Source organism: Entelurus aequoreus, linkage group LG23, assembly GCF_033978785.1.
Source record: "Entelurus aequoreus isolate RoL-2023_Sb linkage group LG23, RoL_Eaeq_v1.1, whole genome shotgun sequence".
Lineage (NCBI taxonomy): Eukaryota > Metazoa > Chordata > Actinopteri > Syngnathiformes > Syngnathidae > Entelurus > Entelurus aequoreus.
This window is the reverse complement of record NC_084753.1, coordinates 35522739-35535238: the sequence shown is the minus strand read 5'-3', so window position 1 is coordinate 35535238 and position 12500 is coordinate 35522739. Positions and strand designations below refer to the sequence as shown.

General features: G+C 42.3%; 1 protein-coding gene across 1 annotated transcript in view; it reads left to right on the top strand.

The window, feature by feature from the left end:
• Window positions 1-12500, top strand: part of LOC133640859 (potassium voltage-gated channel subfamily H member 5-like) — a 114645-nt gene that overhangs the window by 53719 nt on the left and 48426 nt on the right. Inside the window, exon 6 of the mRNA XM_062034541.1 lies at window positions 1172-1364. Coding sequence (XP_061890525.1) covers window positions 1172-1364 — 193 coding nt within the window. The remainder of the gene's footprint in view (window positions 1-1171; window positions 1365-12500) is intronic.

Here is a 12500-nt window from a genome sequence, read left to right as displayed (position 1 = left end):
AATTCCAACTCATTTGTCACAACAAGCTTTTTTATATTTGCATAATATGTATATATAATTAATGTGTGTAAATACACATCTTTATATAGCTAGAAAAGGGTGGTCCTAAAGAGAGAGGCATTTTTCAGAGGTCGCAAGAATGTAAGAAATACAAGAATGTGTGTGTGTGTGTTTGTGTGCGTGCGTGTGTAAGTGTGAGAGCACTTTAAAGGCTCCTGGGCATCACTCGACAAGACTGATACTACGTCCAAAACTTTGGCAGACTCACAAGCCCAAGTGACGCCCGGCAGAGGACACCTTCAGTTGTGTAACAGTCGTCTCGGCTTTCTGTGAAAGTAATTCATGTCAATCAGCTCAGTGTGTGTGTGTGTGTGTGTGTGTGTGTGTATGTGTGTGTGTGAAAGGACTGCTTAAACGTGGCCAGATTTCAATGATCAGGGTTGTAGGTTTGATTTATGGTCCACACTTGACTAGTAAAGTCAATTTGAATCATCGGTATCAGGGTCCATCCGGAACTGTCAGGTTCAAACACTGATGACATCTATTAAACAAGACAAGAGGCAAAGAATTAAAGAGAGACAGACTCAATTTGGACTCAATATATTGAGGAGAGTCGCCCGGACATTGTATCCTTCTACAATCTCCGGCACGCTCTGCCCAAAGATAGCACTCCTCCTTCTTTATTTGACTTTCTCCCCCCCACCTGACCACAGCTGCTTCCAGAGGGAAGTGGGTCGTAAACAGCGTTGCCTTTGGTTACCGAACAGTTCAATAGAAGAGGTCGTAAAATAGTTCAAAAAGAGTTCCATAAATTAGTTCAAAAAGAATTCGTAAAATACTTCAAAAAGAGTTCGTCTGGAAATTGGGCAGATCCTCGTTTCTCTCCGCTTTGAAGTCCTCGGGCCAGAACAACATCCTTCTGTTGATTACCATACATGAGTGAACACAGGAACACCATCTTGCCCCCCCCCCCCCCCCCCCCCTCCCCAGTGGAGTTTTACGAGCCTTACTCTCGGTAGGTTTCAAAAGACAGCCTTTTGTCTTCTTGTCAGGAACACAAAGTAATACAAAGTTTTTGTGATCATTTAGAAACAATTATTCTAACAGAAACCTTTGGCAAAATGTTTGAGTTTTAAGTGTAAAAAGAAGTTAAGCTCAGCTCCCTCCTCAGGTGTTCAACGAGCACCCGGCCTTCCGGCTGGCGAGCGACGGCTGCCTGCGCTCCCTGGCGGTGGAGTTCCAGACCACGCACTGTGCCCCGGGCGACCTCATCTTCCACGCCGGCGAGAGCGTGGACACTCTGTGTTTCGTGGTGTCCGGGTCGCTGGAGGTCATCCAAGACGACGAGGTCATCGCCATCTTAGGTACGCTGGCCTTTTGTCTTAACGTCTTGGGAAACGAGCCAAGCTGCTCGTCAATGGTTGTCAACATGGTACGATCATGATTCAAATAGCCCTGAGTCCCAGGTGCCGAGGAGGTCTGCACAAACCGCAATGAGACCCCTGGTCTAAACCCACATCCTGGGTGCAAAACATTCAAAATAATGTAAGAGTCCAGTCCAACAAAGGATTGTGGGAGGTTTCCATCCAGGTCATAGAGGAGTGGTCCACACTGGGTCGAGACTTAGAACAGTTATAGCACCTTATCCAGACTGGTATCTCTCCAGGGAATATCCGCGGCCTTCTGGTAACCATAAAAAGAGCAGCGGCAGAAAAGAGAAGCGGCAGGTCAACTAGTCTAAAACAGTCTATTTAAAAGATAGAGAATATAGACAGAGTACTTGAATGCTTCTACCAAGATGGCGTCTCTAACTGCTGCCGGTCGGGCATCTGTCAGGTTCAAACACTGATGACATCTATTAAAGGCCTACTGAAATGATTTTTTTTTAAAATTTAAACGGGAATAGCAGATCCATTCTATGTGTCATACTTGATCATTTCGCGATATTGCCATATTTTTGCTGAAAGGATTTAGTAGAGAAAATCGACGATAAAGTTCGCAACTTTTGCTCGCTGATAAAAAAAAGCCTTGCCTGTACCGGAAGTAGCGTGACGTCACAGGAGCTAGTATTCCTCACAATTCCCCGTTGTTTACAATGGGGCGAGAGAGATTCGGACCGAGAAAGTGACGATTACCCCATTAATTTGAGCGAGGACGAAAGATTCGTGGATGAGGAACGTTAGAGTGAAGGACTAGAATGCAGTGCAAGACATATCTTTTTTCGCTCTGACCGTAACTTAGGTACAAGCTGGCTCATTGGATTCCACACTCTCCTTTTTCTATTGTGGATCACGGATTTGTATTTTAAACCACCTCGGATACTATATCCTCTTGAAAATGACAGTCGAGAACGCGAAATGGACGACAATACATCGGCGAAATGCTTTAGCTACGAGCTAACGTGATAGCATCTTGCTTTAACTGCATATAGAAACAAAAGAAATAAACCCCTGACTGGAAGTATAGATATAAAATCAACAATACTATTAAACCGTGGACATGTAAATACACGGTTAATGCTTTCCAGGCTGGGGAAGGTTAACAATGCTGTGCTAACGACGCCATTGAAGCTAACTTAGCAACCCGACTGCACAGAGCTATGCTAAAAACATTAGCTCTCCACCTACGCCAGCCAGCCCTCATTTGCTCATCAACACCCGTGCTCACCTGCGTTCCAGCGATCGGCAGAAGGACGAAGGACTTCACCCGATGCGTTTGGCGGCCCGGAGACGTAGGAAGTGAAGTGAAGTGAAGTGAATTATATTTATATAGCGCTTTTCTCTAGTGACTCAAAGCGCTTTACATAGTGAAAACCCAATATCTAAGTTACATTTAAACCAGTGTGGGTGGCACTGGGAGCAGGTGGGTAAAGTGTCTTGCCCAAGGACACAACGGCAGTGACTAGGATGGCGGAAGCGGGGATCGAACCTGCAACCCTCAGGTTGATGGCACGGCCACTCTACCAACCGAGCTATACCGCCCACCGTCAAGGTGAAGTCGGCGGCTAGCGCGGCTAGCGCTCCAACAAAGTCCTCCTGGTTGTGTTGCTGTAGTCCGCTGCTAATACACTGATCCCACCTACAACTGTCTTCTTTGCAGCCTTCATTGTTCATTAAAAAAATTGCAAAAGATGTCCAGAATACTGTGGAATTATGAAATGAAAACAGAGCTTTTTGTATAGGATTCTACGGGGTACCATAACTTCCGTTACTCGGACTTCGTCACGCGCATACGTCTTCATACCGCGATGTTTCAGCCGGATATTTCCCGGGAATTTTAAAATGTCACTTTATAAGTTAACCCGGCCGTATTGGCATGTGTTGCAATGTTAAGATTTCATCATTGATATGTAAACTATCAGACTGCGTGGTCGGTAGTAGTGGCTTTCAGTAGGCCTTTAAACAAGACAAGAAGCAAAGAATTAAACAGAGACAGAATTAAATTTGGCTCAATTTGAGGAGAGACGCTGGTACACTGCACTCTTGCACAGTCTCCAGCACGCTCTGGCGAAAGATTATACGCATCCTCCGTTATTTGGACTTTCTCTGACCACATGGCAACAACTGCTTCTAAGGGACGAGGTCGTAAACAGCCATCGCCTTTGATTACAACAGTTCAAAAGAAAAGGTCGTAAACAGTTCACAGAAAAGGTCGTAAAAGAGTTCAAAAAGAGGTTCGTAAAACAGTTCAAAAAGAAGTTCGTAAAACAGTTGAAAAAGGGGGTTCAAAAAGAGGTCGTCTGGAACTTGGGCAGATCCTGCCTTCTCTCCGCTTTGTAGGCCTTGGGTTGAAACAATATCTTTCTGTTGATTACAATACATGAAAGAAAACACAACACCTTCATGTTGCTTCCCCCCCTACACAGTGGAGTTTTACAAGCATTCTTCTTGGTAGGTTCAAAGACAACTTTGGGTCTTCTCGCTGGGAACTCATTTCAACACAAAGTTTTTGTAATAACTCAAATAAAATTATTAAAACAGCGTTCCAGAGTACTGGAGCCCGATAGAAAACGCTCTAGAGCCCGCAGACTTGGTCTGGGCTCTGGGAATCACTAATAAGCCGGCGTTTTTAGAACGTAGGTCAGGAAAAAAACACAGAGGCTATTACATCCCTCCCTGGGGAATGGCGTGGCGTGGTTGGTAGAGTGGCCGTGCCAGCGACCTGAGGGTTCCTGGTTCGATCCCCAGCTTCTACCATCCAACGAACTGTGGTTGTTTTTAAAGGGCTTTATACTTCGTAGGATGTTAGCATCGATTAGCCAAATATGCCAAATCAATAACATCAACAAAGCTCACCTTTGTGCATTCACGCACAGCATAAAACGTTTGGCGGACAAAATGAGAGAAAGAAGGAGTGGCATAAAACACGTCTTTCTGTGGCAGCGTCGGAGAAAGTTGAACATGTAAACAAACTACGGTGAGTTCAAAAACTGCTAAAATTAGTCGGACAAAACGGCACTAGCTCATGTTTCATATAAACAGTGGAATTTGTAACAATTAGTCCTACAGAAATCATATAAAAACAAAAACAATATACTTTCACCCTCATCTTTTTCCGTTTTTGAAAAAGCTCCAGGGAGCCACTAGGGTGGCACTAAAGCGCCAACCCGGGGTCTAGCCCTTTAGCAGGAACTGACGGTGGATGACAGCCCCTCACTTCCAAGAAAGCCATCAACAGTCTTGAGACTTTTTGTCTGCATGAAGAGGCTAACGAGGCCAAGGTGACATCCACGCCCAGGTGACAGATCTATAAGGACAGGTGACATCCACGCCCAGGTGACAGATCTATAAGGACAGGTGACATCCACGCCCAGGTGACAGATCTATAAGGACAGGTGACATCCACGCCCAGGTGACAGATCTATAAGGCCAAGGTGACATCCACGCCCAGGTGACAGATCTATAAGGACAGGTGACATCCACGCCCAGGTGACAGATCTATAAGGACAGGTGACATCCACGCCCAGGTGACAGATCTATAAGGACAGGTGACATCCACGCCCAGGTGACAGATCTATAAGGACAGGTGACATCCACGCCCAGGTGACAGATCTATAAGGACAGGTGACATCCACGCCCAGGTGACAGATCTATAAGGACAGGTGACATCCACGCCCAGGTGACAGATCTATAAGGACAGGTGACATCCACGCCCAGGTGACAGATCTATAAGGACAGGTGACATCCACGCCCAGGTGACAGATCTATTAGGACAGGTGACATCCACGCCCAGGTGACAGATCTATAAGGCCAAGGTGACATCCACGCCCAGGTGACAGATCTATAAGGACAGGTGACATCCACGCCCAGGTGACAGATCTATAAGGACAGGTGACATCCACGCCCAGGTGACAGATCTATAAGGACAGGTGACATCCACGCCCAGGTGACAGATCTATAAGGACAGGTGACATCCACGCCCAGGTGACAGATCTATTAGGACAGGTGACATCCACGCCCAGGTGACAGATCTATAAGGATTTCTGACAAAGACTCGATGACAGACGCAAAGTCAAATTGTGTGAAAACAAAACCGAGTGAAACAAAAGTAGCAACACGTCACATTCTTGGACTCACTTATTTAGTTCTTGAAGAACATCCTCCAATGGGTCTATGTGCTCCTTATTTAGTTATTGAAGAACATCCTCCAATGGGTCTATGTGCTCCTTATTTAGTTCTTGAAGAACATCCTCCAATGGGTCTGTATGCTCCTTATTTAGTTCTTGAAGAACATCCTCCAATGGGTCTATGTGCTCCTTATTTAGTACTTGAAGAACATCCTCCAATGGGTCTATGTGCTCCTTATTTAGTTCTTGAAGAACATCCTCCAATGGGTCTATGTGCTCCTTATTTAGTTCTTGAAAAACATCCTCCAATGGGTCTATGTGCTCCTTATTTAGTTCTTGAAGAACATCCTCCAATGGGTCTATGTGCTCCTTATTTAGTTCTTGAAGAACATCCTCCAAAGGGTCTATGTGCTCCTTATGTAGTTCTTGAAGAACTTCCTCCAATGGGTCTATGTGCTCCTTATTTAGTTCTTGAAGAACATCCTCCAATGGGTCTATGTGCTCCTTATTTAGTTCTTGAAGAACATCCTCCAATGGGTCTATGTGCTCCTTATTTAGTTCTTGAAGAACATCCTCCAATGGGTCTATGTGCTCCTTATTTAGTTCTTGAAGAACATCCTGCAATGGGTCTATGTGCTCCTTATTTAGTTCTTGAAGAACACCCTCCAATGGATCTATGTGCTCCTTATTTAGTTCTTGAAGAACACCCTCCAATGGATCTATGTGCTCCTTATTTAGTTCTTGAAGAACATCCTCCAATGGGTCTATGTGCTCCTTATTTAGTTCTTGAAGAACATCCTCCAATGGGTCTATGTGCTCCTTATTTAGTTCTTGAAGAACATCCTCCAATGGGCCTATGTGCTCCTTATTTAGTTCTTGAAGAACATCCTCCAATGGGTCTATGTGCTCCTTATTTAGTTCTTGAAGAACATCCTCCAATGGGTCTATGTGCTCCTTATTTAGTTCTTGAAGAACATCCTCCAATGGGTCTATGTGCTCCTTATTTAGTTCTTGAAGAGCATCCTCCAATGGGTCCATGTGCTCCTTATTTAGTTCTTGAAGAACATCCTCCAATGGGTCCATGTGCTCCTTATTTAGTACTTGAAGAACATCCTCCAATGGATCTATGTGCTCATTGTTTAGTTCTTGAAGAACATCCTCCAATGGGTCTATGTGCTCCTTATTTAGTTCTTGAAGAACATCCTCCAATGGGTCTATGTGCTCCTTATTTAGTTCTTGAAGAACATCCTGCAATGGGTCTATGTGCTCCTTATTTAGTTCTTGAAGAACACCCTCCAATGGATCTATGTGCTCCTTATTTAGTTCTTGAAGAACACCCTCCAATGGATCTATGTGCTCCTTATTTAGTTCTTGAAGAACATCCTCCAATGGGTCTATGTGCTCCTTATTTAGTTCTTGAAGAACATCCTCCAATGGGTCTATGTGCTCCTTATTTAGTTCTTGAAGAACATCCTCCAATGGGTCTATGTGCTCCTTATTTAGTTCTTGAAGAACATCCTCCAATGGGTCTATGTGCTCCTTATTTAGTTCTTGAAGAACATCCTCCAATGGGTCTATGTGCTCCTTATTTAGTTCTTGAAGAACATCCTCCAATGGGTCTATGTGCTCCTTATTTAGTACTTGAAGAACATCCTCCAATGGGTCTATGTGCTCCTTATTTAGTTCTTGAAGAACATCCTCCAGTGGGCCTATGTGCTCCTTATTTAGTTCTTGAAGAACATCCTCCAATGGGTCTATGTGCTCCTTATTTAGTTCTTGAAGAACATCCTCCAATGGGTCTATGTGCTCCTTATTTAGTTCTTGAAGAACATCCTCCAATGGGTCTATGTGCTCCTTATTTAGTTCTTGAAGAGCATCCTCCAATGGGTCCATGTGCTCCTTATTTAGTTCTTGAAGAACATCCTCCAATGGGTCCATGTGCTCCTTATTTAGTACTTGAAGAACATCCTCCAATGGATCTATGTGCTCCTTGTTTAGTTCTTGAAGAACATCCTCCAATGGGTCTATGTGCTCCTTATTTAGTTCTTGAAGAACATCCTCCAATGGGTCTATGTGCTCCTTATTTAGTACTTGAAGAACATCCTCCAATGGATCTATGTGCTCCTTGTTTAGTTCTTGAAGAACATCCTCCAATGGGTCTATGTGCTCCTTATTTAGTTCTTGAAGAACATCCTCCAATGGGTCTATGTGCTCCTTATTTAGTTCTTGAAGAACATCCTCCAATGGGTCTATGTGCTCCTTATTTAGTTCTTGAAGAACATCCTCCAATGGGTCTATGTGCTCCTTATTTAGTTCTTGAAGAGCATCCTCCAATGGGTCCATGTGCTCCTTATTTAGTTCTTGAAGAACATCCTCCAATGGGTCCATGTGCTCCTTATTTAGTACTTGAAGAACATCCTCCAATGGATCTATGTGCTCCTTGTTTAGTTCTTGAAGAACATCCTCCAATGGGTCTATGTGCTCCTTATTTAGTTCTTGAAGAACATCCTCCAATGGGTCTATGTGCTCCTTATTTAGTACTTGAAGAACATCCTCCAATGGATCTATGTGCTCCTTGTTTAGTTCTTGAAGAACATCCTCCAATGGGTCTATGTGCTCCTTATTTAGTTCTTGAAGAACATCCTCCTATGGGTCTATGTGCTCCTTATTTAGTTATTGAAGAACATCCTCCAATGGGTCTATGTGCTCCTTATTTAGTACTTGAAGAACATCCTCCAATGGGTCTATGTGCTCCTTATTTAGTTCTTGAAGAACATCCTCCAATGGGTCTATGTGCTCCTTATTTAGTACTTGAAGAACATCCTCCAATGGGTCTATGTGCTCCTTATTTAGTTCTTGAAGAACATCCTCCAATGGGTCTATGTGCTCCTTATTTAGTACTTGAAGAACATCCTCCAATGGGTCTATGTGCTCCTTATTTAGTTCTTGAAGAACATCCTCCAGTGGGCCTATGTGCTCCTTATTTAGTTCTTGAAGAACATCCTCCAATGGGTCTATGTGCTCCTTATTTAGTTCTTGAAGAACATCCTCCAATGGGTCTATGTGCTCCTTATTTAGTTCTTGAAGAACATCCTCCAATGGGTCTATATGCTCCTTATTTAGTTCTTGAAGAACATCCTCCAATGGGTCTATGTGCTCCTTATTTAGTTCTTGAAGAACATCCTCCAATGGGTCTATGTGCTCCTTATTTAGTTCTTGAAGAACATCCTCCAATGGGTCTATGTGCTCCTTATTTAGTACTTGAAGAACATCCTCCAATGGGTCTATGTGCTCCTTATTTAGTTCTTGAAGAACATCCTCCAATGGGTCTATGTGCTCCTTATTTAGTTCTTGAAGAACATCCTCCAATGGGTCTATGTGCTCCTTATTTAGTTCTTGAAGAACATCCTCCAATGGGTCTATGTGCTCCTTATTTAGTACTTGAAGAACATCCTCCAATGGGTCTATGTGCTCCTTATTTAGTTCTTGAAGAACATCCTCCAATGGGTCTATGTGCTCCTTTTTTAGTTCTTGAAGAACATCCTCCAATGGGTCTATGTGCTCCTTATTTAGTTATTGAAGAACATCCTCCAATGGGTCTATGTGCTCCTTATTTAGTACTTGAAGAACATCCTCCAATGGGTCTATGTGCTCCTTATTTAGTTCTTGAAGAACATCCTCCAATGGGTCTATGTGCTCCTTATTTAGTACTTGAAGAACATCCTCCAATGGGTCTATGTGCTCCTTATTTAGTACTTGAAGAACATCCTCCAATGGGTCTATGTGCTCCTTATTTAGTTCTTGAAGAACATCCTCCAGTGGGCCTATGTGCTCCTTATTTAGTTCTTGAAGAACATCCTCCAATGGGTCTATGTGCTCCTTATTTAGTTCTTGAAGAACATCCTCCAATGGGTCTATGTGCTCCTTATTTAGTTCTTGAAGAACATCCTCCAATGGGTCTATGTGCTCCTTATTTAGTTCTTGAAGAACATCCTCCAATGGGTCTATGTGCTCCTTATTTAGTTCTTGAAGAACATCCTCCAATGGGTCTATGTGCTCCTTATTTAGTTCTTGAAGAACATCCTCCAAAGGGTCTATGTGCTCCTTATTTAGTTCTTGAAGAACATCCTCCAATGGGTCTATGTGCTCCTTATTTAGTTCTTGAAGAACATCCTCCAATGGGTCTATGTGCTCCTTGTTTAGTTCTTGAAGAACATCCTCCAATGGATCTATGTGCTCCTTGTTTAGTTCTTGAAGAACATCCTCCAATGGGTATATGTGCTCCTTATTTAGTTCTTCAAGAACATCCTCCAATGGGTCTATATGCTCCTTATTTAGTTCTTGAAGAACATCCTCAAATGGGTCTATGTGCCCCTTATTTAGTTCTTGAAGAACATCCTCCAATGGGTCTATATGCTCCTTATTTAGTTCTTGAAGAACATCCTCCAATGGGTCTATGTGCTCCTTATTTAGTTCTTGAAGAACATCCTCCAATGGGTCTATGTGCTCCTTATTTAGTTCTTGAAGAACATCCTCCAATGGGTCTATGTGCTCCTTATTTAGTTCTTGAAGAACATCCTCCAATGGGTCTATGTGCTCCTTATTTAGTTCTTGAAGAACATCCTCCAATGGGTCTATGTGCTCCTTATTTAGTTCTTGAAGAACATCCTCCAATGGGTCTATGTGCTCCTTATTTAGTTCTTGAAGAACATCCTCCAATGGGTCTATGTGCTCCTTATTTAGTTCTTGAAGAACATCCTCCAATGGGTCTATGTGCTCCTTATTTAGTTCTTGAAGAACTTCCTCCAATAGGTCTATGTGCCCCTTATTTAGTTCTTGAAGAACTTCCTCCAATGGGTCTATGTGCTCCTTGTTTAGTTCTTGAAGAACATCCTCCAATGGGTCTATGTGCTCCTTATTTAGTTCTTGAAGAACATCCTCCAATGGGTCTATGTGCTCCTTATTTAGTTCTGGAAGAACATCCTCCAATGGGTCTATGTGCTCCTTATTTAGTTCTTGAAGAACATCCTCCAATGGGTCTATGTGCTCCTTATTTAGTTCTTGAAGAACATCCTCCAATGGGTCTATGTGCTCCTTATTTAGTTCTTGAAGAACATCCTCCAATGGGCCTATGTGCTCCTTTTTTAGTTGTTGAAGAACATCCTCCAATGGGTCTATGTGCTCCTTATTTAGTTCTTGAAGAACATCCTCCAATGGGTCTATGTGCTCCTTATTTAGTTCTTGAAGGACATCCTCCAATGGGTCTATGTGCTCCTTATTTAGTTCTTGAAGAACTTCCTCCAATGGGTCTATGTGCTCCTTATTTAGTTCTTGAAGAACTTCCTCCAATGGGTCTATGTGCTCCTTATTTAGTTCTTGAAGAACATCCTCCAATGGGTCTATGTGCTCCTTATTTAGTTCTTGAAGAACATCCTCCAATGGGTCTATGTGCTCCTTACTTAGTTCTTGAAGAACATCCTCCAATGGGTCTATGTGCTTCTTATTTAGTTCTTGAAGAACATCCTCCAATGGGTCTATGTGCTCCTTATTTAGTTCTTGAAGAACATCCTCCAAAGGGTCTATGTGCTCCTTATTTAGTTCTTGAAGAACATCCTCCAAAGGGTCTATGTGCTCCTTATTTAGTTCTTGAAGAACATCCTCCAATGGGTCTATGTGCTCCTTATTTAGTTCTTGAAGAACATCCTCCAATGGGTCTATGTGCTCCTTATTTAGTTCTTGAAGAACATCCTCCAATGGGTCTATGTGCTCCTTATTTAGTTCTTGAAGAACATCCTCCAATGGGTCTATGTGCTCCTTATTTAGTTCTTGAAGAACATCCTCCAATGGGTCTATGTGCTCCTTATTTAGTTCTTGAAGAACATCCTCCAATGGGTCTATGTGACCGCCATCTTAATGCTGGCATCATTCTTCTGTCCTCTGCTTCAATTTTCTAAATTAGTAAAGAGCTTTTCATTTTTTTTTACCTTTGCTTGCTTGCTGTGAAATAAACTCTCCAATCTAATTATCAAGCAAAGGCTCTTTAGCATCGGGGAAACCACTGAGCTGCTCAATCAATCACTTTCATCTCCACCTGGCCTGCGTGTGACCCGCCTGCTCCCCTTTTATCAAGTTTCAGACATTTTTATTCACTTAAAACCACACCGAGACCTCCGGCCGGACTCATTTCAGCTTTGGATAAAAATAGATTTGGTTTGAAGTGAAAGGAGTCGTGCTTTTGTGTCTTATTTGGGCCGCGCAGCACCTCAACCCCGGAGAGAGACCGGATAGAACCAGAGAACGCTGCGTCACAATGGTAATTGATGCTTTCTTCAATATCTTATAATCGTCTAAATGGACGCCCCAGTTGTGTGAAAACTTCAAACTGTTCAGCATATTTGGGAATCGCAGGCTTTCCATTGACAAGTTCTATGTTACTACATTATATGTATACTTGCAGTGTGTATATTGTACATATTACATATTGTTATGAAGGTGTCTGTTACTACATTATATATATACTTGCAGTGTGTATATTGGACATATTACATATTGTTATGAAGGTGTCTGTTACTACATTATATGTATACTTGCAGTGTGTATATTGTACATATTACATATTGTTATGAAGGTGTCTGTTACTACATTATATATATACTTGCAGTGTGTATATTGTACATATTACATATTGTTATGAAGGTGTCTGTTACTACATTATATGTATACTTGCAGTGTGTATATTGTACATATTACATATTGTTATGAAGGTGTCTGTTACTACATTATATATATTCTTGGTGTGTATATTGTACATATTACATATTGTAATGAAGGTGTCTGTTACTACATTATATATATTCTTGGTGTGTATATTGTACATATTACATATTGTAATGAAGGTGTCTGATACTACATTATATATATTTGCAGTGTGTAT